Genomic DNA, 26,874 nt, shown 5'->3' with positions numbered 1-26,874 from the left:
GGTTTCCAAGGTCTCTTTTGGCTTTAAATCTCTGATCCCATAAACCTAATTTCCTTTATTTATGGAGTCACTGGACTGGTCAATTCATCCAAAGGCCAAGGATCTGTAACTTCAAAAGATTATCTAAATCCTCCCCCCCCCCCTATTTTTTGGATAGGGTTACTAGATTGGCCTGATCTCTTTAATGGGGGATTTCTCAATGTCCAACTCATTTTGAAACATTATATATACCTTATGTGTTTATATGTGTGTGTGTGTGTGTGTGTGTGTGTGTGTAATTATATATACCTTAGCCTTTCCCAGTCTGCCAGCTGCTAGTGCTTTCCCCAGTAAAGTTACCCTACATCTACTCTTTGTATATCTCATACATAACTATTTGTGTATATGTGGTCTCTGCCATTATAATGTAAGGTCCCAGAAAGAGCAGAATCCGTTTTCCATTGTTTCTTTGTATTCCTAGTATAGTGTCTGACACATATTAAGTGCTTAATAAATGCTTATTGAATGACTGATTAACAGGCAATTCTTAGAGAACTGCTTAAGAGATGTTGACTTGTCCATGATCACATGACTATTAAGTGTATGGAAGCAATACTGGAATTCAGTTTTCCGCAACTCACAGTGTAACTTGCTAATCATTGCATGATGATGCCACTTTACCAGTTTACTGGAAACTATCAATCAAAGATATGTATAGGTATAATATAACTGGATATTCAGCATTAATAATTATAACTCAATTTTAAATGATACCTTCCTCAACACAAGCATGTGAGGTAGGTAGTATAAGCATTATTATCCTCATTTTGCAGAATAGGAAACTGAGGCTAAATGACTTCCCCAGAGTCAGAGAAAATGAGTATCATAGCAACCAAGAAATTCTGATTCCAAGTCCAGTGTATTTCCCACGATAGTACACTGCCTTTCATGAAACATTTGATAAAGTCTTTCATGATATATTTACAGAGAAAATGAAGAAAGGTAGCCTAAATAATAGTGCAATTATGTGAGTTTGAAACTGGTTGAATAAATGGATCTAAAGAATGTTGATTAATGGATTGATGTCAACCTAAAGGTGGTGCATGGTCAGATTCTGTCATTGACCATGCTCTGGTCAATATTTCATCAATAACTTAAAAGAAGAACTCAATGGTATGCTCGTTAAAACATGCCGATGACACAAAGCTTAAAGGGATAGCTATTATTTTGGCTGACAACAGGTATCACCAAAGCTCTAGGAAGGCTGGAATTAAAATTGGGAAAACTAAAATGGAGCAAAGATAAATTTAGTCTTGTATTTTGGTTAAAAAAAAAACAAATAACTACATAGAATTGGGGAGATAAGCCTACATCTGAGTCTATATGAAAAAAATCTAGGAGTTTTAGAGAACTGTAAGCCCCAATATGAGAAACCAATGTAACTTTGTTGCCAAAAATCTATGCTGCTTTGAGAGAAACATGGTATCCAGAGCAAGGGAAGTGTCATGTCAGCACTGCAATCTACCTTGATCTGACCAAATCTGGAGTACTGTGTTCAGTGACAGGCATCATATTTTATAAGAGGCATTGATGAATTTAATTTTGCCTCATCTGAAGAGGGCTACTAGTATGCTGATGAGACCAGAAACTATGCCATAAAAAGACTGATCGAGGAAACTAGAGACTTATTCACTTAGAGATTTAGAATGGACATGATCATTTTCTTAAACCATGGAATGACTGTAACATTGAATGATGACATGGATCCATAAGAGTCATCAGGTGAGAGGTTATTCGGTAATGGTCAGAGAAAGAAAAATCAAGCAGTGGGGGCAGCTAGGTGATTCAGTAGATCAAGTGCTAGAGGTATAGTCAGGAAGACCTGAGTTCAAACTTACCTTAGATACTTATTGTGTGACCCTGGGCAAGTCACCAAACCTCTTTCAGCCTCAGTTTCCTTAGCTTTAAAATGGGGGTAATTATAGAACTGACCTTACAGGGCTGTTGTGAGAATCAAATGAAATAACTTGTGTAAAGTGCTTCGCAAATCTTAAAGTGTTGTTGTTATTATCATTATTATTACTCTTTGTAATTGGTTGACTGTGTGTTTATGCAGTGTGTGTACGGGGGGGGGGTGAATGTGAGGATGCGTGGATACTGAGGCTATTGGTTGATGGCCTCACAAACAATAGAAAGGTTTACTTTTTCTTGAAATATTGTTTCTGTTCTAACAGAAAGAATTCCTAGACTTGTAAAAACTGACCGCTGGAGGGGCAGCTAGGTGGCACAGTGAATAGAGCACCAGCTCTATAGTTAGGAGGACCTGAGTTCAAATCTGGCCTCAGACACTTACTAGCTATGTGACCCCTGGGCAAGTCACTTAACCAAAACAAACAAAAACCAAAACAAAGCCAAAAAAAACCCCTGATTGTTGGAGATTCTTGTTGGAACAAATTGCTAAAGATTATGAAAAGTTGGGGAGAACAAATAAACAACTGAAGATATCTGTTGGCACAGGTGGTGTTTTCAAAACTATTTGGTGATGGAAGACAGGGGATTTCCAAGACAAAGGCAGATTTGCAAATAAGTGAATACCTGGTTAAGGAGATGATTTGTGAAAATGTGATTTGGATTTCTGGGTCACAGTTTAAAACATAAGAATACTGTATTCTATAAGTTAGTCCTCATGAGGACTGGTAAAAAATAAATATGCCTAGCATCTTACAGACAAGATTTTAAATGGAAAAGGGGAAGGGAGAAAATTGGCTATTGAAACTGACCAAGCTTCATTCCATTGAGAATAACAGGTGAGAACATCACAAGAAGAGAAGCAGAGAGGGCTAGTAATTTATGGGATACAATATCCAAGAAAAGCTCTATCAACGAAACCCTTGGCTTCATGAATAACAAAAAGTAAAAAGAGAGAGAGAGAGAGAGAGAGAGAGAGAGAGAGAGAGAGAGAGAGAGAGAGAGAGAAAGAGAGAGAGAGAGAGCTCAACACAAAGCAAATTTGACTTCAGAAGTATCCTGAGACTGGGGAAGATGGGACTCATTACCAGAATAAGGGCACTGTGTATAAGAAGACATATCAGTGGGAAGAGAGCTAAGAACTAAAAGGTGAAAACATGATGGAGAGCATTTAGATGGGGAGGAAAGGAGGAGCTACCTAGTATGCTTATTGTTACTGTAGTACACTACTGACCTCCTGGACAGATGGAATAATGGGATGACAAGTTTGGGAAACAGTACATACTTGGTTCAGAACTACAATGTTGAAGTAATGACATTCTTCCATCATCTGGACATCTGCTAGAGGTCTTTCTTTGCCAAAATCGGAGCACCTAAAATACAATCTTGATGGGCCTCAATGCTTATTTCATGCTATAAAAGGTGAAAGAAGCTTTAAGAGGAACAATTTTTCTGAGCCTAATTATGACCAACAAGGAAGAATAGAATGTCAAAGTGGAATGCTGTAAAGCAAATGACTACTCTGACATAGATCATGACGAAGAAGAAAAAGAGATGGGCACAGGCTGATGAGCACAGGAGATTTTGATAAGGTAGATTTCAAAGAGTTTAGGGGAAAAAAAAGAAATACTAAACATCTAATAGCCTGAAGTCAGACCATGAAGGATAGGAAGCTCTCAAGAATGAAATTTTAATGAGATGAGCAGAAATGATTCTTAGAAGAAGGAATGTAGGGAAGCTGCTTGAAAAGTGATGGGACAATACATTAGTGAAACTCATCAACCAATTCTGATTTTTAGAAAGACCTGCATAAAAGATAGGATCAAGGAACCGTAACTGAGGCTAAACATAAAAGAAGTACAAAATGTAACACTGACCTAAGGCTCACAATTAATAAGAACGATAAGGTTTTTTTTTCTTTTAAAAAATAAAATTTTGAGGGCAAAAAGAAGAACAAAGAAGGGATAAAATTAGTCTGGGGTGAATGGGATGATAACAATAGATGAACATGCAAAGGCTGAAATACTCAACTCTTACTTTCTGGAAACTTGCCATCCCATTACTCCATCTGTCCAGAAGGTTAGCAGTGTATCACAATAGCAACAGGCATACTAGCTATCTCCTTCTTTCCTCCCCAGCTAACTATTCTCTACTAGATTTCCCCCTTGCATTTCTTAGCTAACCTCACCTGAGTATCACTTCTTGACAGAAAAGTAGCTCAGTGCTACTTTTTTTTTGCCTCTTCAAGAAAAATGATCCACGGAGTTGGGAAAGAGAAAACAGAAGTAGTTAATTGGGAGTTGAAACCAAAGAGAAGTGAAGAGCTTAGCTGTCCTTAATGAGCTCAAACCACCAGTCTAGACAGCTGCATCCTATGATAATGATAGAACTAGCAGCTATGACTATGGAACCTTGATTAATGATCTTTGAAATGTCACAGTAAGTAGAAGAGGTGCCTCTGGTCTGGAGCAAAATAAATGTCCAAATTTTTAAAAGACAGCGGAGTTTGCAAATTATTGGCCAATGATCCTGACTTCTATTCCTGGGAGGCTTCTAGAATGCATCAATAAAGGATGGTTTATGAACATTTAAAATTTTTAGTAATTACTGATAATAAAAACAACTTGACATCATCAGGAACAAGTCAAAGCATATTAACTTAATCTCCTTTTCTGACAGTGTCACTAGACCAGTATATCCGAGAAATATGGTAGATACTAAATAACTTTATTTTAATGAGGCACATTATGATTGGAGAAAAGATTGTAGTGGGGGTACAATTCACTGAATTTACAACTAAATGAATGAATGGAACTGAAGATTAGTCATTAATAGGTTGTTGTCATCTTAGAAGGAGATCTTGAGTAGAATGCTCCAGGGTACTGTGCTGCCTATTTAAAACTGAACTAGAGAAACAAAAGCTATGATCTTGGCAACTGTAATATGTCTTTATGAGAAAGTATTGATGTGTAAAAAAGAGTTAGCAATTGATAAGAAATATTGGACAGTAAGAATTTGTCATTTTTCCCAGCCATGATAAGCCCACCTAGGCGCTCCCATCAGAATCATAGAATGTTAGGGTTGGAAGTGCTACCTTAGGGATCATCTTCACTCCCTCCCCCCAGTTTTATAGTTGCCTTTTGTTCTTTTATCATAGTCTCTTCCTTTTAATCCCTAATCTCCATCATCAAACCCTTCCTTTTAAGAAGAAAAGACATTTAAGCAAAGCCACTGACATGGTAGTCATATGGGGTGTTGTCCCAATTTCGTGGCCTCTACCTCTGTAAGAAGAGAAGAGGCATATTTTTAAATCATTTCTCTAAGACGGAAACTGTTCATTCTTATTTGTCAAAACTGTACTGCTTTTTAATGTTATTATTTACATTATTGTAGTTATTGTGCACATTGTTTTCTTGGTTCTGCTTTCTTTCACTTAGCATCATTCCATATGAGCCTTCCCATGTTCTTTTAATTTTCTCACATTCATAATTTCTTATGAAACAACAGTATTCCATTAGAGACATATACTACAGGTCATTTGGCCATTCCCCAATCAATGTGCACCCATTTCATTTCCATTTTTTTTAACTACCACTCAAATAATAAGCATTTATTAAGAGCCTATTAATCCCAGTCACTGTTCTTGGTTCTGTGGATAGATAGAGAAAAATGAATAGTCCTTGAATTCAGTACGTTCTATGGGGGAAAATAACATACATTACACATAAGTATTTACAAAATAAATGCAAGATGATTTTGGAAGGGGGAAACTTGCAGCTAAGGGAATTAGGGAAGGACTCATGTAATGGTGGCACCTGAGTTGAGCTTTGAAGGAAGCTAAGGAGTCTAAGAATTGGAGGCACATTTTGTTATATCTGAGACTTTCCTTTTTGCAACTGACCTTGATGGGGTACATACTCCATAGTGGGATCATAGTTTCAAATTGTTTCCCAAAACAGGAAGACCAATTCCAGTTGCACCAACATCAAACTCCACCTTTAACTGGAGAGAAAACTGAAGCATAGGGAGAAGGAAATTTACCTAAATCCATATAGGTAGGAAATTGAGTTTATAGGATCGTAAATTTATTAAAGCTAGAGGGGACTTTATAGATTATCTATCCGAGGGAGGATCTGAATCCAATTCTGCTGTCTCCTAGTCTAGTGACCTTTCATCTATACCACATGACCCTGAGAACTTGCCTGAGTAGCCAGTCAGCTTTTCTCTACTAATTCTTTTTCTCAACCCTAGTATGACTCGAAAATTTGGTGGGGCTAATGGGTGGAGCAGCCTAGAATCTCTTAATACTAAGGTCCTCAAAGTAGAGCAAATCCTCCATGGAAATAGTCATTTACAATTTCACAACTTGGGTTTTTCACTCCTACCTAATTATGGGCTAAGCTCTGTTTCCCAATATTTAATTAGAAGTTATGATTCTAGCTCTCCCCAAAGCAGTGGACTTTTTATTGGACAGTGACTGCTGATTTTCTTTGCATTAAGAGAACCTTCATCAGAGATCCCCTTAATGTTACAATGACACGGCATTTGGCTTTAGTTTCTATGGAGTACTCGTGGTCTGGATTTCCTGGGATTATTCTATAACTTTCCCAAGTCTTGATTGAGGACTATGGCTAGGAGGGAAAAATGGTGGATTCCAGGTGCTACTTGTTGTCCCCAAATGAGTACAGATCCTCGAGCCAAAAGAAACACAACACCCTCCCTGCTTTCAGGGTGTATCTGGAGAAGTTGCAAACACATGTTGTTTGTCTTGAGAAGTGGCCAATATTTTTAAAGTACCAATAAACGAAATGTATTTATAGTAAACTGTTTTCCCATTATAAAGAAAGACTGGGCTCCTAACTCCCCCTTTGAGTGTGGTGATATGATCAACAGGAGAGAAATGCCTACAAATCCAACTCCTCTTTTATCCAGAAGAGGAAACTAATGTCTAATAGAAGTGACTTGCTCCAGGTTACATAGCAAATCAGGATGGGATTAGTACTAGAACCTGGGCTTATAATCCCAGGCTGGTATTCTTTCCACCACAGACCATCTCCTTTTCTTCTTCCTAATCCCTTTTTGTATTTTCACTGCTTCCCCTTGGCCATGAGGAGAATGCATGTGTACTTGTGTGGGAGCCACCAGAGAAGTGTTTTTCTTATTTAAAAGAAGGTGAACATAAGAGTAATGTCCCCCAAGAGGACAGCAAAAAGTATCAGCTGTGCAGGGAGTAAAACTGCAGCCACAGGCATTCATTCATTTTACTCATTCCTTTATTTGCTCTAATTTTTCAAACATTTGCTGAGAACCTGCTAGAGGAAATTCATCGTATTCAGGGATACAAAAAAACATAATGTCTGGTCCTTGCCCTCAAAGTTTACAATCCAGTGGAGAGGTTAAAACATACAGGAAAACATCAGGCAAGAGTTCCCCTTCTTTAAGATTACCTTCAACATACTCAGCATGTATCTTGTTTGTACAGAGTTGTTTGAATGTCTTTCCCCTATTAGACTGTAAACTCCTTGAGGGTAGGGATTGTTTTTGCTTTTCGTTATATTTCCATCACTTTGCACCATATAAACACATAGTAAACACTAAATAAATCCTTGTTGACTGACAAGGCAATATTTATGAACTACCTACTGTGTGCCTGGTGCTGGAGATACGAAAACAAAAACCAAATAATCCCTCTTCTTAAGGAACTTACATTCTATTTGGTATACAGATAAATTGGAGTATAATTGAGGACTATAGAGTGCTATATGATTAGGTGAGGGATAAATTACTTTAAGCTGCTGTGTGTGTATACATATATATATATATACATATATACATATATATATACATGTGTATATGTATACAAACACACACATAAATGGAAGGATGAGGTCAGATCATGTAGGAGAGGTAGCATTTGAGGTGGATGTTGAAGGATGAGTAGTACATCAACAAAATGAGATGGTGCTGGGGAAAAGCATCCAAGTGGTTGAACCTTAGGTTAACTTCTCCCCATTGCCCAAGGAAAGCAGTACTCTAGGAGTGAACCTCAGGAAAACCAAGGTCGTAGGGTCCCACGAACAGGCCGTTTGTTGACTCACGGCACCTCCATAATACTCAGATTCCTTTAGCTTTAAGAATAGTTTGCGTACATAGTAGAGGCACACTCCTAGAGTCTAGCCTTCCTTGGGCAAACACCCACATGACACAGAAATGGTCACTGTCAAACATGAGTTATGACATTTCTTATTAAAATCAGCAGCTGCCCTCTACAGATTCTTGGTACAGGATATCATGTACACTTCAGAGCCAAGAAGGTAGCATGACTTCATGGGCAGAGAGAAAGAGTTATGAAAAGCTCAGCAAACTGCTCCCCTTCAAATTCAATGGCCTTTCCCCTTCTTTGAGACTCTGATGTTGCTGCCTGGCAAGCCTCTCCTCTCTTGGCTTCCATAACTCCTACTATGGTCTGCCTCCAGCCTCTCCTATTTTGTCTCCTTTGATACTCCTCCTCATCTGCCTCTTCCTCAAGGTCCACTCTGCAGGTCTACATACTCTTCTCTCTCTATGCTCCTTCCACCGGAGACCTCACCTGGACTTTGGCTAAGTTCAATGGAGACCCTCACATCTAGCCTCATTCCATTTCACCTTTGAAATACCTCTTTCTTTCATTCCCTTGACCAAATCTGTCACTGAGTTCTGCCACTTTTCTTTGAAATGGCTCCCAGATGTTTCCCTGGCTCTTCATTCACATTCTTTTTCAAGCCTTTCATTGTCTCATGCCTAAATTACTTCTTGATGGTCTCCGTGCTGCTTGGGCCCCCACTTCTACAATTTGTCCTGCATATTGCTGCATGATTAATTTTCCTTAGCTTGGATTCTATCATGCCAATCTTTGTTTCCCCCACACTTGGGACAGTCTCTGGCAAAGAGTAAGTAAGCACTTAATAAATGCTTATCGAGTGACCACAAATCTACAGTGATTCTTATGATATTGGTCTGTAGTGGAAAGAGCACTAGATTTAGAATCATAGGACCTGTAGCTACTTATTACCTGAATGACCTTGAGCAAAGAAGTTAAACTCTCTGGAGCCTCAGTTTCCTTTCTGTAAAATGGTATTAATAATACCTCCAAGTGCTTATTTCACAGGGTTGTAGTGAGGATCAAATGAGCTATGCTACATAAAACTCTGCAAAACTTTAGCTACTATGAAAAAGTCAGTTATTTGGGATGTTGATGACTTTGGGCAAGTCACTTAACTTATCTAAATTTCTGTTTCCTCCTATCCCAAATGGGGAAGTTAGATTAAATGTTCTTCTAAGGTCCCTTGCAGCTCAAAGTCTTGCCACTCTATTTTATCACATTTTTGTTTTGACACTTACAAGATCATTCCTATAATTGAAAGTAAATTGTCAGTATAATGGCAATAATATGCCATGCCACATGGTCTAGGCCAAAGCATGTCCGACACAGGGGTTGGTCCACATTGCCCACCAAAGATACTTTCTGAAGTATCTTTCTTCACTTTCACTTTCTTCACTTCAGCAGTGTATAACTGTACAGCTGCAGTTCCCCTGTTTTACCACCAGGGATCACTCTTGGTAACTTACTGCTTAGCATGCAATCTCTCACCCCCTTGGAGGGAGCTGGTAAAAGAATTCTAAATGATAGAACACTATGTTCTCTTTACCAGATTCAACTCATTATTTGAAAAAGCCTGTGCCTTTATAATTTCCTTTGAATACATAGGGTGACAAAGTAGGTTGAAAGAAAAAATGGCCTGAAGTTGCCAACTTCTTAAGTGGAATGCCCTGAGGATCAGCTCTTGACTCTGGCCTGTCTTAGATTTTAACCAATGACTTGGAAGAAGGCACAGTTCTAATGTTTTGTCACCTCTGCAGATGCCACAAAGCTCAAAGGAAATCCTTGGACATCTACTGAATTAGGGTCAAAAGATCTCCATAGACTAGAATGATGGGATAAAACCAATAAGGTGAAATTTTAAAGGGAACGATATAAAGCCCTGTATTTAGGTTTTAGGGACAGCTAGGTGGCACAGTGGATAGAGTGCTGGCCTGGAGTCAAGAAGACTTGAGTTCAAATCTAGTCTAAGACACTTAGTAGATGTGTGACCCTGGGCAAGTCACTTAACTCTGTTTGCCCCAGTTTCCCCAACAGTAAATGAGCTGGAGAAGAAAATGACAAACCACTCCATTATCTACACCAAGAAAATTCCAAATGGGGTCATGATGAGTTGGACACAACTTAAAAAAAATGACTGGACAACAACAAATTTAGGTTCAAAGCAACCTATTATATAAGTACAGGATGGATGAGAACTGGTTAGACAATAGTTCATGTGAAAAAATTCTAGGAGTTTTTGTTGACCACAAGCTCAGTAGAAACCAACAGTGTGTTGCAGCTGCTAAAATAAAGTGAACACAAACTTAGGCTACGTTGATGGAAGAACATACTTATCTAGTTTGGGACACCACACATTAAGTGAGGACACTGTTAAACTAGATCACATTCACAGGAAGGTACCAAGATGTTGCAATGTCTGAAAATTGTGTCATAAGAGGAGTATTTGAATGAACTGGGGATGTTTAGCCCAGAGATTAAAAGACTTGTGGGGAGACATGATGCTTTGTCTTCACATATCTGAATATCCATCAGGTAGAAGAAGAACCCCTGCCTTGCTGCAGAAAACAGAGCTAGGACCAATAGGTGGCAGATATGAGGAGTGAAATTTAACAAAGTAGCTGAGTTTGATGAGGTCTAGAGGCTTACTGCAAGTTGGGTGCAACATCTTTATAAGGCGGCAGATTTTCTGTCAAAATAAGAAAAAAAACTTTAACAAAATTGGAATTGACCAAAATGGAGTGAGTTGCCAGTGAATTTCCCATTATTTGGTATATTCGACAAGAGACTGGATTATGATCTCTAAGGGATGTTGTTGAAGAAGTTCCGTGATGGGAGGGAAATCTCACTAGATAACCTAGAACTTCCATTCAAAATCTAAGATACTGTAATTCCACAGTTTGATATCCCCTCAGAGAGCGATTCTGTTCTGATTTACAACACTAAACACTGCAGGTCAAATTTTTCAGAATACATTTCTGCAAGGCATTTCTGCTGCCCTTCTCACCACTGAGTATCTCTTTTGGACAGAAAATCTGGCTCTAAGAGCTTCTAATTCCTTTCCTGCCTTAGGTAAAAGAAAAAGAAAGACGATTACAAAGAAACATCTTACTAGTGGAAGTAAAAGCCTCCATGTCTTTTCCCTATATTAAGAAGAAGTATTTTTCCACTTTTTTTTTCAATTAATCCCTCCCTCCTCCCATCTGCTTTTTGACAATTTGAAATAGAACTGCTAATAATTTCATATTAGAGCTTCAGGAATGCCTATTTGCATAGGGTTTTAATGAGGTTTCTTGAAACTCCCTATGGTTTTACCAAATTAAATCCAAGATATTCTTTGGATGTGAGATTCTTGTGATTACATCAGATGAAATTCTGTTCAGATCTGTAGTCCAAGTAACTCTGTGACTTTAAAAACAATAAGATAGCTTATATTTCTACACTGTGCTTCAAGATTTACAAGATATTGTCCTGACCACAACCCCTGCAGGCTTGAAGTTTCAGGGGAGTTCTAGTGATCTTAGGCCTTTTATTCATTTGGCTTTTGCCACACCACAAGACACTGCCACCAAATGAGTGCTGGAAAGACTAAGTAGCAAGGTTCCTCCAAGTGTGTGTAACTAGAGCTCAGAGATATTCCAGTGTAAATAAAAGCTGGTTGTGCAGTGGACAGAGCATAAGAACTGGAGTCTGGAAGATCTGAGTTCAAATCCTACTATTGATTAGCTGTGTGTCCCTGTTCAGGTCACTTAACCTCTGTTTGCCTCAGTTTCCTCATCTGTAAAAGGAGGACAATACTAGCACCTACCTCCCAAGGATGTTGTAAGGATAAAATAAGAAAATATTTTAAAAGTGCTTTTGAAATCTTAAAGTGTAGCTTATTGTTGTTCAATCATTTCAGTTGTGTCCAACTCTTTGTGACAACATTTGGGGTTTTCTTGGCAAAGATACTGGAGTAGTTTGCCATTTCCCTCTCCAGCACATTTTATAGATGAGGAAACTGAGTCAAACAGGGTTAAGTGACTTGCATATATACGTATGTGCATGTGCATGTGTGTATGTACACACACATGCAAAATATATATATATATATGTATATATACACACACATATAGTACTAAATAAGGCAAGTTTAAAAATTCAAAGGGAAACTTAAAAATGCTAAATGGTTTATCAGACTGCCTCATCCACTCTCTTGATATTATTTGCCACACAGGAAGTCCTGTGTTTATCTTTAATCTTGTCAGAATTCTGTTTGCAGCATCTTCCTGCCTGTTCTTTAGCTGACACTTAGCGAGGACACTCTTACTGTTATCTTTGTTTAACTAGGACAGAAAGCCTTCCTGGCCTCTACAGTGCAGAGGTATTTACTTTCTGATGGATCCACTGCCATTCCTCCAGATGACTAAACTGTGATTTCGATTTTGTTTTCTTAAACACTTGGCTACCCTGGACAGGTACTGTTGTACAGCAGAAAGGGCACTTGATTTGGAGTCAAAAGATTTGGACTTAATTCTACCATCTATTACCCAGGGGACTTTGGGTAAACGATTGAATCTCTCAGAGCTTTAGTTGCCTCGTTTGTAAAATGATGGGGATTGATTGGACCAGATCAGAGGTTCTGGACTTTGTGTCGTGGGCCCCTCTGGCAGTCTGGTGATACCCATGGACTGTTATCAGAATAATGATTTGTTGCCTATCTTCATAATGCAAGGAATGCTAAATTTTTCTCTAAGAGGTTAGTGAGAATAAAGATATATTTATTTTTCCCATCCAAATTCACAGACTCACAGAGTTTGTGGAGCTTTCTAAGAGCTAGAGGTAAGAAGATAATGCATTCCAGGCTTGGGGGATAGTCTATGCAAAGACACCATTCCCCTACATACATAATGTTCACTCTCAGATTCTGTGTATTGGCTCATATTATTTCACTTACCTAGAATTTCTTGGTATATAGCAAACCTACCTAACATTCAAAGACAAATTCATGAAGCCTTCCTTGCTTTTTGGAAGAGCATGAGCATTTCAGATTTTGATAAATTTTCAGGATTTAAGGGGCAAGTAACCAAGACAATGATATGAAAGATTGCGTCTCATTCAGTCTGCATTTGCGCCTTGTAAAGGGTGAGCTTCTTTCATATTTAAGTGAATCACGTTGTGCCTTGTAAAGGATGTAAAACTTTTAGGGGCCTCATTTGCATATAACAAATCTAGTAAAGTAGCTGATCCCAGGGCATTAATTGCCTCTGTATCCTTTTCTCTCATTTGCATGGACCAATAGGTAAGACATCGAATTAAAAACAAACAAATAAATTAGGGAGCTTTGAACCCTAGAGCTTCTTAGTGACCATAAGACAAATGACTATTGTCTGGTTATGGCTGAGTCTACAGAGATGAAGACTGGGAAATGTATTATATCACCCAAAGTTAGGTGAAGCGTCTCACAAGGAGAACAGAGCTGTAGCTGGGTAAGTTGTTAAAAGGAAAGGCTAAAAATGAAAGGCATTAGCTTGCTGAGATGATCTTGCTCTCCCATTTCCAGCTGGACATAGTAGGATTCAGAACCAAAGTCCGAGGGGAGCAAGAGTGGGGGAGGTTTCCACGAGTCCTCCAGTAAGGGTCCCTGTTCTTTTTAACATGTTAGCCAGAGTGCTATCCCTGGCTGGGGGCTTAGAGCTAGAAAAAAATGAGAGAATTATGATTCCTTTTGTTACAACTTCCCAGAGCAGAGAAAGGTCGTTTATAGCAGGAAACTCATCTAGATAAAAGGCAGCAGGAGGGTGAAGAACAACCCTGCTCATCATAACACACCCCCATTGCTACCAGTCTCATAATGTTCTCTCCCTCATCTGAGTTCCTGCAATCACAGTAGTTTAGCTCTCATCCGCTCTGCTTTGGGTGTTAATCTTGTCTCCAGAATGATACTGTAAGGTCAACTCCTTGAAGTCAGGAGGCACCTTTCAGACTTACTTTGTATCTCCTACAACTAGTAGTGACAGTATTGGCTATTTAAGAATCACAAGATCTCTCTGGGTTTCAACCTTATAAGTATGTATAGATAATGACTGTTCATTCCCTGGCTCATGACAATTTGATGGCAGTTAACAAGATGACGTCTGCAAGTATGTGGAAATGGTTGGAAAGTGGATAACACACAAATGTGATATTTCACTTGGGGGCTAACAGTGCATGGCACTACTAGATATGGTTAAAGCCACTGATTGAAAAAAGATTAATGATTATCAACAATAAAGCAAAAGCAGATCGTATTCCCTCCCAAATCACACCACTAAGTTTTTATTCACTTCAAGTTTAACCAATGCTGCTCTTAAATTTTACCTTTTTCAAAGTGCAGAATACACAAGCATGGTACAAGTAATAGCTGAGTGCCTTTGATAAGGGGCAAATGGCAACAATCCTTGGGTAATAATGAGGGGGTCCATGTTAGAGAAGTAATCATCCTAATAGTCAGGGCCACATTCAGCTAAAATCAAATTGAAAGTAAAGGAAATTAGGGCATACATGGAGACTGTCAGACAGGAAAGAAGGACAGGTCAAGTTACAGAAAAACACTGAAAATGTGGGTCCTATGCTATATTTGGGTTGAGTATACAGTAAGGAGGTTTGAAGTGGGCTTATATATGCTCCTCATATAGGTAAAGGTATAATGAAACACATATAGAATGCCTTCTATGTGAACTAATATGGGAAGCACCTTGATTTCATCAAAGTGGGAAACTCCCAGTGTGATAGCTCCCTCTACCAACATAGGTTACAATGCATCTCTGACTTAATAAATCAGTCCTGAGGAGTTTCCTGAAGCAAAATGAACACTTAACCTTAACAGAGAGGTTAATGACTTCCCCAGGGTCATAAGTTAGTAAAAGTCAGAGATCAGTTTTGAATCCAGGGCTTTCTGCCTCCAAGTCCAGCCCTGCTTTCACTACACCATATCTCTTTATCACTATGTACTTGAAGAGATGCTTAATAAATGTTTTATGGATAGAATGGAATTGACTCGAATATACCTCAGGGGAAAACTGGGCTCATTAGACAGTCAGTCGGTCTTCTTTTTCTTCTTCTTTTTCTTTGAGTTGCTGATCTCTACAAGCAATCCATTTTTTGCCTCATTTACTTCCTGGGAGCTCTGTGCACCCATTCACTTAAGGTCACTTCATTTCCTTACAAATCATCCTTTCTGACCTGCCTGGTTCGTCACTTCACAGACTGACTCAGTCTTAAGTGTGGCTCCTGCCACAGAGACATTCAATGAGATACCACATTTTGACTCCATCGCAGGAGTATTACAATTGTAAGTTTTCCCCCATCTTTAGTTTCCAGTTAGAATAAATGAGGAGATGTATTGCTGAAGGAAATACCAGACTCAATATATTCCCTACATTTAGGCAGCCTGGTGGTAGATAAAGAATGTTTCCTCAGAGGAAACCTTCAGATCTCTATTCCCTGTCCACTAATGGTAGTTTAATCTAAAACAATATATAATATCTGAGATCTGGTGAAAGTGACAGGTTGCTTGGAATAAGAACCCAAAGGATTATGAGCTAGTATTTTTCTGTCATAATAGTTGGTTCCACAATCAGTTTCAACTTTTCCTTAGAGGATGATGGATAATTTTAGGATGCTTCAGATGTAAACTCAGGGACAACTAATTTGTCTTTCTTTCTGCCACAATTTAGCTGATGTAAGGAAAAACAAGACTGATGAATACCTACTGTTGCCAGGTAACAGCATCCACAGTGCTCCCAGCTACCTTCATGAACCTAGGAAGAAAGGAAGGAAAAACCTCATGAAATGTGAATTAAATTACACGAGCAAGAGTCAAGTCAAATAATACAAAAGGCAAACTGTGCTTTCTGGCCCAGTGCAAGACCCACAGGAAGGATCAATGGTTCTTTCTAGGGTTGATTATGGGTCCAAGTGAGGTTGGTCTTTATTCTCCATGCCTATAGGGCCACAGAACCTCAGTGTTAGAAGAGACCTCAGTGCGATACTGATTAAAAAGGCCCTCCATTCATTCCAAACAAGTAGTCATCCAGCTTCCCTTTATGAACCTCAAGTGGGGGGAAAGCTTCTACCTCCCAAAACAGCCCATTCCATCTTTGGAAATCTCTAATTGTTAGGAAGTGTTTCTTTACATCAAGCCTAGATCTTACTTTGCTGCAACTTTTGGACATCAATCTTAGTTCTGTCTATCCTCCACACCCCCACCTCAAACCAAGAAAAACAATTATGATCATTCATATACTAGAACTTCAAATATTCAAAGACAGCTATCATATGCCCTCCTAAGTCTTTTCTAGATAAAATGTCTCCAATTCCTTCAATAGCTCCTTAAGTGGTGTGATGTTCTGGCCAGAAACTTGGAGGATCTTCCCCTCCCAGACTGATGTCTTTAGGCCATCTTTTGTCTCAATTCTTACCCAGTCCTTAGTCACTGAGTGGGCATGGCCTCAGACAAACTGACACCTGGGAAAGACCTTAATTTAGAAGGGCCAAGGTCACCCACTATATCCTGGGCCATCGCCAGTCATCTTGACCTTTGTCTTGCCACTGGACTCTGATGACTCTGGAGGAGACATCAAGGCTGATAACTCTGTATAGCTCTGCCTCACTTAAATCTAATCCATGGGCAAGTCCAGACATCATCCTTATGATGTCATTGGTCCTCTTTGAGAATGACGGATCAACAACAACAAAGTGCCCAGTCTTCTTGGCCCCCAATCTCCTTCTCTGAATACTTTCCAGTTGGTCAATATCTCTTCTAAAATATGGTGCCTGGAAGTGGCACAGTGGAACATTTGCTGAATTTGGGGGCTGAGGTCCTGGGTGCAAGGCACAACTCTGCCTCTTACTAGCCAGATGACTTTGGGCAACTCACATAACCTCTCTAGGCCTCAGTTTCTTCAACTGGAAGATGAAAGGGTTGGACTCAACGAATCTGAAGGTCTCTTCCAGCTTTAAATCTCTGAATCTATTATCCTTCTCTAGATGAAGCCAAACCTGGGCAGAATACAATAGGACCTAAGCCCTTATGTTCTAGACCCTACTTTACAATTAGAGCCTAAGATCATTTTTACTTCATCTGGCTTTCCTGTTTCCCTCCTGGTTCATATTTGATTCATATTGCAGTTTACTGAAAGACCAATTTCTGCCACATTACTCACCCTGGGAGTCTCAAACATTCTCATTCCTCTTTTCACATCCTGTTCCATCTTACCTCTGCTTTTCCCAAGTTATAACCTCTACCTTCTAAGCATTAATGAACATGTGAGATACTACAGTTCTTCAATTTCATAACTCCGCTAAACTTCTACTTTCATTTCTTATCAGTTGTCCACCAGCAGGTCATACCATGGACTTCATCATCATAAGACTCTGCTCCACTTTCGTGAGATCAAAGACTTACAACTGGAAGGGGCCTTAAGACCACCAAGTCCGACACACTTAATATACATATATATATTTTATATACACACACACACATATACATATGTATATGCATATTTGTACATACATGTATATGTATATATACACATATACACATACACACACATATATAAACTGAGGCACAGAAGGATTAAGTAATTTGCCTAACATCACATAAGCTTGTTGTTGGTGTTGAGTTGCTTTTCAGTTGTATCTGATTCTTCACGATCCCATTTGGTAAAAATACTGGAGTGGTTTGCCATTTCCTTCTGCACTCATTTTACAGATGAAGAAACTAAGGCAAACTGGATTAAGTGACTTGCCCAGGGTCACACAGGTTGTAAGTGTCCAAGGCCAAATTTGAACTCTGAAAGATGAGTCTTCCTGACTCTAGGCCTGGCACTCTATCCACTGTGCTACCTAGCTGCCCATCACATAAGCTAGTAAGTATCTAATTTGGTGCTCTGCTTTCAGTCACACCATGAAATGATAAAATTTGCAATCATCTTGATTTTCTGATTTTTCTCCAGTCATGCTTGGCAGTCTTGGATCAGGGCTGGAGAAATCAGCAATAATTTTGCAGCAATGAAGATACACAGATTGGAAGTAGCAGAAGCAGAGGCAGAGAATTCTAGGGTAGCAATCACTGAGACATCAAAGTGGCCAATCATGAAATCAAAGTTGATTATGGCAGTGAGTGAAGCCAAAATGAAGTTCTATGGACTGGAAGAAAGGAACTGGTTCAAGAAACTGAAGGAAGGCTATGATAACAGGAAAAGATAGTTTAATATAAGTGAGAGTATGAAGGGTAAATGGATGGAAGCAGACTTCTCAAGATTTGAATCTTGGAGATGATATAAATCTGGAGATCTGGTGAGTTCTAACATGTGGCCATGCTGCTTTGTGGTTGAAATGGGATGAAGAAGGTTGAGGAAGAGAAAAATCAGGTTGCTCTAGAGGACATGAACAAAGGATGAGAGTGGGGATGGATTTCAGATGCAAGCAACATTGGGTACGCCTCATCTTTGGAAGCCAGCATTTTATCCTGTCATCCCCTCAAACTATCATCCTATAGGACTCTCTCTTCTCTTTCACAGCAAACTCCTGAAATTGTTTATATTCATTACTTTTATTTCATTACCATCAATTCAATTCTCAATCCTATATGCTTTGGCTTCAGATTGCATTCACTAAAAATAAACTCCTCTCCCCAAGGTTATCAATGGTTTTTATCAAAACTGAGCCCAGAGTTTGAAAGACCTGAGTTTAAATATGCCCTCAGACACTTATTAGCCATTTGATCCTGGGCAAGTCACTTTAGTCTCTGCCTGCCTCAGTTTCCTCAATTGTAAAATGGGGGAAATAATAACATCTATCTCTCAGCACTGTTGTGAGGATCAGATAATAGAATATCTGTAAAATACTAAATACAGCAACTGACATATAGTAAGCACCTAATAAATTTTGTTTCCTTACTCAACTGCTTTTTTCTGTGGACATTTTTATTTTGAGAAAGTATAAATACTGGAAAATTTTGAATCATGATTTTTTTAGACTGAACAGTGAATAAACTTTTTTTTAATCACAAAGTGATCATCTTTTGCTACTCAGCCTTTCCTCATCACAGGAACAGTGCCATTTTCACAATTAGAAAAAAATCAGAAATAGGTTTCCTCCTATTGACTTCTGAACTAGTAGCTGGTAGATAAATACTTGCCCTACTTGTCTAGGCTCAGAATGGCTGAACATGCAGGACCCACTGGCAGGAGCATAATATCCCTTTACTCCTGTAGTGATAAGAAACAAAAAACTTACTGCTTTCCCTTGCTCAAAGGCTCAGGGCATCGGGAATCAGAGAAAATAAAAAGCAAAGATAAAGAATAAAAAAAAGAGGTGAGAGCCTGTGGCCTCCTGCTGCAGAAAGCACCAGGTTAGCACTCTATAAGGGAAACCCAAAACACCTGAAGAATGCCCTGAGAAATTGTTCCTAAGACTCTGGTGCCCAGTGGAGGGGTTTATCTGGAGTTCTGAAGGAGAAGACAAGGCAATTATCATTGACCCGGAGTGTGAGACTGGGAGCAAGCTTTCTGCCTTTGGGAAGGATAGGTTTAGCAGAAGAGAGAAATATTAAAATTAAGAAGAAGAACTCCTGGACATAAGGAATTCTAAGATTAGAGAACTGGAAGGGGATCTTCAGTGAGAAAAGTGGTGAACAAAGGTGATACATAGGCAGTAAATACTGTCTAAGAACTAACTGCCTTTTTAATTTTGAGGATCTTGTTGGTAGGTAGTGGATGGATGAATGGGGAAAAAAAAACCTTTATTAAGTGCTTACAGTGTTTCAGGAGCTATGCTAAATGCTGAGGAAACAAAACTGAAACACCTGAATCCCTACACTTAAGAAGGTTACAATCTAATAGGAAAAGTTAACACTTACAGCAGACTGGTGACCAGGGAAGGGAATTTTAAGTAGTTCCATAAGTCAGTTAATTGACATGCCATTTCTAGAAACAGTGGTGCTGATCCTCAGAGATTGCTGGAAATCTCCATTTTAGAAAAGAATTGGCCCTTAACGTCGCAGGATGGAGAACTGAGTCTCACTGGATACAAATTGGAACAAAGAGACAGAAGATGGGGATACTAAAAAGGTGCAATAAAGATTGAGCAATGAGGATGCCATTATTGTATATATGTTTGTATGGATGGGCTACATGCTAAATGACAAATAAAGTAGTGCTGAATGCTCACATTCAAGTTACTCTGCCATCCCCTCAGGGCCATGAGGAGAATTTTGCGGAAACAAGCTAATGAACAGAATTGACTCAAATGAAACTCAAGTGCCCAGAGCAGGGTGCTGCTGAAGATAGATGAGTAATTCAGGGCAGCAGGGCAGTGGTGGTGGTGGCAGCAGTGGTAGTGTACCAGTACCTTAAGACCTGTCGCTTTACTTGGTATCCATTATAAAGGTGAAGTGCCTAAGGTATAGAAACTGTATATCTTTAAAGGTGATCAACCTGACTCTCTAAGGGTATATCTGAGAGCCTTAGTTTCTGCTTGTTGTTCAGTCATTTCAGTCACACCCAACTCTTTGTGACCCCATTTGGGGTTTTCTTGGCAAAGATACTGGAGTGGTTTGCCATTTCCTTCTCCAGCTTATTTTACATATGAGGTACTGAGGCAAACAGGGTTAAGTGACTTGCCCAGGGTCACACAACTATCAAGTATTTAAGGCTAGATTCTCAGCTTCTACGTTTAAATTTATTAGAAGATTAAAACTATAGCCTAGCTGTATTCATATTTTATAACCTCTGTGCAATCATTCTTGAATTCCTTCTGACCCAATATTTCAAGGCAAAATTGCCGAGTTTGCCTTTGCAGCAACATAAGGCCTACCTGGCTAGAAGGCTATTTTACAGTGAACTATGAAGGGGTTTGATGCATATTTGTATGGAAGTCACCACTGAGCCACAATGTCTCATAGCTACCCTCAGCAAAATAGGCCAATTCCTAGCACATGGAAGCATTTCCACATTGAGTTATTTTGAAGGGGAGGGGGAAGAGATAATCTGCAAATACTGTCAAGTGAAACACGTACCTCAAGATGGCGGAGGGACAGCAGTGACTGTCTAGAGCTCTCCCCCAAAGCCCTCCAAATACCTACAAAAAATGGCTCTAAACAAATTCTAAAGCAGCAGAACCCACAAAAAAACAGAGTAAAACAAATTTCCAGCCCAAGACAACCTGGATGGCTGATCGGAAAGGTACATCGCACCAGGCTGGGAGAGGAGCGCATTTCGGCGTAGGCATGCAGGTCACAGCAACCCTAGAGCAGGCCTCAGAGGACTGAATCGTGGGCACCTGTGGCGGTTTCCAGACTTCTCAACCCCTAAATGCTGAAGATAACTTAGAAGGTCAGTGGGAAAAGTCTGTGACTGCGGTGAGAGAAGAAGCTAGGTCTCAGCTGCCCCCATGGCCTTCTGAGCTTCTGACCCACGGACTGAGGGGGAATCGAGCAGTTGATCAGAGGGGGATTGCAGGAATCTCTTTGCTAGTGCTGAGGCAGGAATCTCTTGCTTTGCCCGTGCTTGGATCTGGGTCACAGTTCTGAGGGGCAGTCCTGGGGTGAGAAGGAGCGCTGGCGTGGTGGAGTTTGTTGTAGCGGCGGAGAGAAAACACCTCACCCCTTATCACAGCACACCCTGGAAGAACTGACACTTTTCAGGTCCCTAGAAGTATCTCTGAAAACAGCTGTACAAACCCCCAAAGCCTGGGATAGTACCTTCTCCACACTGGAAACAGACTCTTACCTTAACAAAGAGTTTAAAACTCAAGTAATTGATTGGGATCATGAGCAAGCAGCGCAAAAAGAGTCAGACTATATTATCTTACTTTGGTGACAAAGAAGATCAAAACATACAACCAGAAGAAGAAAACAAAGTCAAAGCTCCTACATCCAAAACTTCCAAGAAAAATATGAATCAGTCCCAGGCCTTGGAAGAGCTCAAAAGGGATTATGAGAAGCAAGTAAGAGAAGTAGAGGAAAAACTGGGAAGAGAAATGAGAGTGATGCAAGAAAATCATGAAAAGCAAGTTAACAGCTTGCTAAAGGAGACCCAAAAAAATACTGAAGAAAATAACACCTTAAAAAATAGCCTAATCCAAATGGCAAAAGAAGTCCAAAAAGCCAATGAAGGAAAGAATGCCCTAAAGAGCAAAACTGGCCAAATGGAAAAGGAAGTACAAAAGATTACTGAAGAAAATACTTCCTTGAAAATTAGAATAGAGGAATTGGAAGCTAGTGCCTTTATGAGAAATCAAGACACTGTAAAACAAATCCAAAAGAATGAAAAATTAGAAAACAATGTGAAATATCTCATTGGAAAAACAACTGACCTGGAAAATAGATCCAGGAGAGAAAATTTAAAAATTATTGGACTATCTGAAAGCCATGATCAAAAAAAGAGCCTAGACATCATCTTTCAAGAAATGATCAAGGAAAACTGCCCTGATATTTTAGAACCAGAGGGCAAAATAGAAATGGAAAGAATCCACTCATCTCCTCCTGAAAGAGATCCCCAAAGGAAAACTCCTAGGAATATTGTACCCAAATTCCAGAGTTCCCAGGTCAAGGAGAAAATATTACAAGCAGCCAGAAAGAAACAATTCAAGTATTGTGGAAACACAATCAGGATAACACAAGATTTAGCTGCTTCTACATTAAGGGACCGCAGGGCATGGAATATAATATTCCAGAAGGCAAAGAAGATAGGATTACAACCAAGAATCACCTACCTAGCAAAACTGAGTATAATTCTTCAGGGGAAAAAATGGTCATTCAGTGAAATAGAGGACTTTCAAGCATTCTTGATGAAAAGACCAGAGCTGAATAGAAAATTTGACTTTCCAATACAAGACTCAAGTGGAACATGAAGAGGTAAACAGGAAAGGGAAATCACAAGAGACTTATTAAGGTTGAACTGTTTACATTCCTGCATGGGAAGATGATATTTGTAACTCATGAGACCTTTGTCAGTATTAGGGTAGTTGGAGGGAAAAAATTATATGTATGTATAGATAGATTGATAGATACATAGATACATAGATACATAGATACATAGATACATAGATGGCACAGGGTGAGTTGAAGATGAAGGGGTCATATCTGGAGAATAAAATTAAGGAGTGAGAGAGGATTATACTAGGAGAAGAAGAAAGGGAAAGTTAGAATGGGGTAAATTATCTCACAAAAAAAAAAACCAGAAAAGGCTTTTATAGTGGAGGGGAACCAGGGGAAAGTGAGAGGAAATGAGTGAATCTTATTCTCATAGGATTTGACTTAAGGAGGGTATAACATACACACTCAATGGGGTATGGAAATCTGTCTTACCCTACAGGAAAATAGGAGGGGAAGGGGACAAGAGAGTAGGGGGATGGTAGAGAGGAGGGCAGATTGGGAAAGGGGGTAATCAGAAGCAAACACTTCTGAGGAGGGACAGGGTCAAAAGAAAGAATAGAATAAATGGGGGGGTGGATAGGATTAAGGGAAATAAAGTTAGTTTTTCACAGCATGTCTACTATGGAAGTGTTTTGCATAACTGCACATGTATAGCCTATATTGAATTGCTTGCCTTATCAATGAGGGTGGGTGGGGAAGGAAGAAGGGAGAAAATTTGGAACCCAAAGTTTTAAAAACACATGTTTAAAAAAAATGTTTTCACATGCAACTAGGAAATAAGAAATACAGGAAATGGGGTACAGAAATCTATCCTGCCCTCCAGGATAATAGAAGGGGAAGGAGGGGGAGAGATAGCAGGGAAAGCAGACTAGGGGAAGGGGTATTTAGAATGCATGCCATCTTGGGGTGGGGGGAGGGGCGAGAGGGGGTGAAAATTTGGAACTCAAAATCTTGTGGAAGTAAATGTTGAAAACTAAAAATATAAAAAAAAGAATTAAAAAAAAGAAACATGCACCTCTAAGTGCTGCGAGGATGACCATACACAGCCCCAAATGTCAGATTTATCGAGAAGCCAGTCTTCAGTTTTTAGATGTTAATGTAGATGGCAACATCTTGCTAGTGGCAACGGTTCAGAAAATGAGGCTGATTAGACATAGTCCTAGATGGCAGAAGTTGTGGTTGGTGAATTTTAGAGTCTTCTGTTTTAAAATTATTATTATTATTATTATTATTATTATTTTGCCCTCATTTCTTTTCCTACAACTGAGACTCACTGTTATGTGCTTGCCACGGGGATGACACAAGTCTTGAAGGCACAGGAACTCACCTGTAACATGGGGAAAATAACATCTGTAATATCTAAGGATCAAGGGAGATAATGTATACAAAGTGCTTTGCAGACTTTCATGTTAAAGAGCAGAAAACCACAGATTTAGAGCAGGAAGGGACCTCAGAGATCATCACATCCCTGCCCCTTTATTTTACACAGGAGGAAGATGAGCCCCAGAAAGATTAAGCAACTAGCCCAAGGTCACATGGGAAATAAGGAGCAGAGGCAGGATGGGAAGCCAGAATGTCTGATTCCAAATCCAGAGCTCTTTGCACTATGCCAGGTAGCCTATTCGCTTTGCTGTGACTTACTTTATTTTGACCTAATGTTGCTAGATCCTTTGGGTTTATGTTTCTGCCTACTTCTCATAAACTAACACAGCTTAAGAGACATGGCTTCCTAAGATCTATAAACAGTGAACTCTATTTCAATCAATCAACATTTATTAGGCACCAGCAGTAGTAGTACATGCCAGACCCTGGGGAATACAAAGACGTAAATGAAATAATCTTTGTCTTCAAGGAGCTTACATTCTAACTGGGTTTGCAACAAAAATGTAAAATATCTTGCTGCAAATTCAATTCACAAGTTTGAAGTTATCACGTGAAAAATTACTTTCATGTCAAATACTATTATATGAGCAAACTAAGCTACCCATTTCTAAATTATCAGAACAACATCAGCTCCTAAAAGCTGCTTTGTTGTTGTTCAGTCATGTCAAAGTCTTCATGACCTCATGGACCATACTGTCCACGGGGTTTTCTTGGCAAAGATACTGGAACGGTTTGCCATTTCTTTTTCCAGTGGATTAAGGCAAGCTGAGGTTAAGTGACTTGCCCAGGGTCATAAAGCTAGTAAGTATCTGAAGCTGGATTTGAACTCAGGTCTTCCTAATTCCAAGCTCAGATCTCTATCCACTGATCCATCTAGCTGCCTCCTATTTACAAAAGTACTCCAAAAGTATCCCAAATTTCCATTTCTTTCTTTTCTAAATATCCCACCTTCGGTTCAAACATCCCCTCTACCCACCCCAGATGAACTAAGATATTCTAAGAATGTAACATGTCCGAATGAAATGCACTACTATTATGTGGCAAAATTTGGACAATATAAGGAAAGAACATCTATTCTGAGTAAGCTGCAGAAAGGCAGATTTGTGTTTGTGTTCTAGAAATGAGAAATGCAGGGGTGGAACATTGGCTTTTATAGACAGAGAGCTACTGTTGTGGAAGAAAAATGTTCCAACAGCAGCTAAGCAGAAAAAAAATGGAGCTAGAGTGAGATAAGGAGAAGAAAAAGAGAAACCAAGGATCAGGTAGTAAAATGGTCAACCTGTAGGAAGTCAGAAGACTGGAGGAAAAGTGACATGGCGTGGGCTAAGTAGCAGGAACAAATTCTCCACGATCTCTAGACATTAGGGGAAATGTTTAGGACTAAACCTAATCTCTTCCATAGATTGCCTACCCCCTGCCATATCCATAGTGAATGAAAGGAGGAAGGTCCCAAGAACAAGTCCATTCTATCTTCTGATCCTAAATGTCTCTCAAACACTTCCTCTGGTCTTTATCCATTTCCAGCTTGGCTACTGTAAAAACTGTTTTCTTTGGCATTGGTCATGTCTTCATCAAGTGGAATAAGTTAGGGGACCAACAGGAAGAAATATTGAGCAAGGAACAGGAAAGAAACATAACCTAGTGGAAAGGAGAAAAAGAATTCATTTTTCTCAAACATCTAGAAGCAAGCTTATCCCAACCCCAAGGTCAGATAATTAGTAGAATGAAGAAAGGGCAAGTGGAACCAGGTTGAAAAGAAGTCAGAAACAGGAGGAAATGCAATAGAAAGTGCCTAGAAAAAGGCAAACAGGGGCTGCAGAAAATAAGAAAAGTGAGGAGTCTACATATACCACAGGAGGCTAACTGAAGAACATTAGAGTCCCCTGATGTAGGGAAAAACCAGGGCTCTGAAGGAGTTAGCAAAGGTACAGCTGTCACTGACTATGTGACACAGAGGCATCACCCAAACTCTTCAATGTTTTCTGTGCTTGAGACCTCAGGCAGCTTGCAGTACATTCTATTGCACAAAGATTCTCCCGAGACACAAACATTATAAATATAGGAAAATAGCCACAGACACATAGGAAAGCTGTTCAGGATCCAGAGACTAGGAGTACTGTTTTGCCACAAAAAAAGTCTCATCTGTTCTCTTGTTTTCCCTCCTTTTAAGACAAGTAGTAGAAAGGTCAGTTTAGGAATTTGCCCAAGCCTAGAAATTGTGTGTTTCTGCTTTTATCAACTACTTTCAGACAACTTCAACATTAGAACAAAGTATTGATAAGAAGATTCAATCATCTGCTGGCTTTTGCATGTGTCTACTATATATCTACCTAGTTAATGCCTTCCTTAGGACCAACTGATATCAATGGCTGGCTTCCTGTTCCCACAGCTCAACTGTGTCCAGAGAAAGAACTTCAAAGAAAAATAAGAATAAAAATGGCAAGAAAAAAACATATTATAGTGGAAAAAGATGAAATGGTTGTATGATCAGAACAAGGTTGGA

The 26,874-nt window shown here is 39.4% G+C and overlaps 1 protein-coding gene across 1 annotated transcript in view; it reads right to left on the bottom strand.

Annotated features, from left to right (window-relative positions):
- HPSE2 (heparanase 2 (inactive)) overlaps positions 1 to 26,874 on the bottom strand; it is a 703,572-nt gene that overhangs the window by 237,207 nt on the left and 439,491 nt on the right. Inside the window, exon 6 of the mRNA XM_027857706.1 lies at positions 15,820 to 15,867. Coding sequence (XP_027713507.1) covers positions 15,820 to 15,867 — 48 coding nt within the window. The remainder of the gene's footprint in view (positions 1 to 15,819; positions 15,868 to 26,874) is intronic.

Source organism: Vombatus ursinus, unplaced genomic scaffold, assembly GCF_900497805.2.
Source record: "Vombatus ursinus unplaced genomic scaffold, bare-nosed wombat genome assembly UNPS02000749.1, whole genome shotgun sequence".
NCBI classification, from domain to species: domain Eukaryota; kingdom Metazoa; phylum Chordata; class Mammalia; order Diprotodontia; family Vombatidae; genus Vombatus; species Vombatus ursinus.
This window is presented reverse-complemented; position numbering and strand designations above follow the sequence as displayed.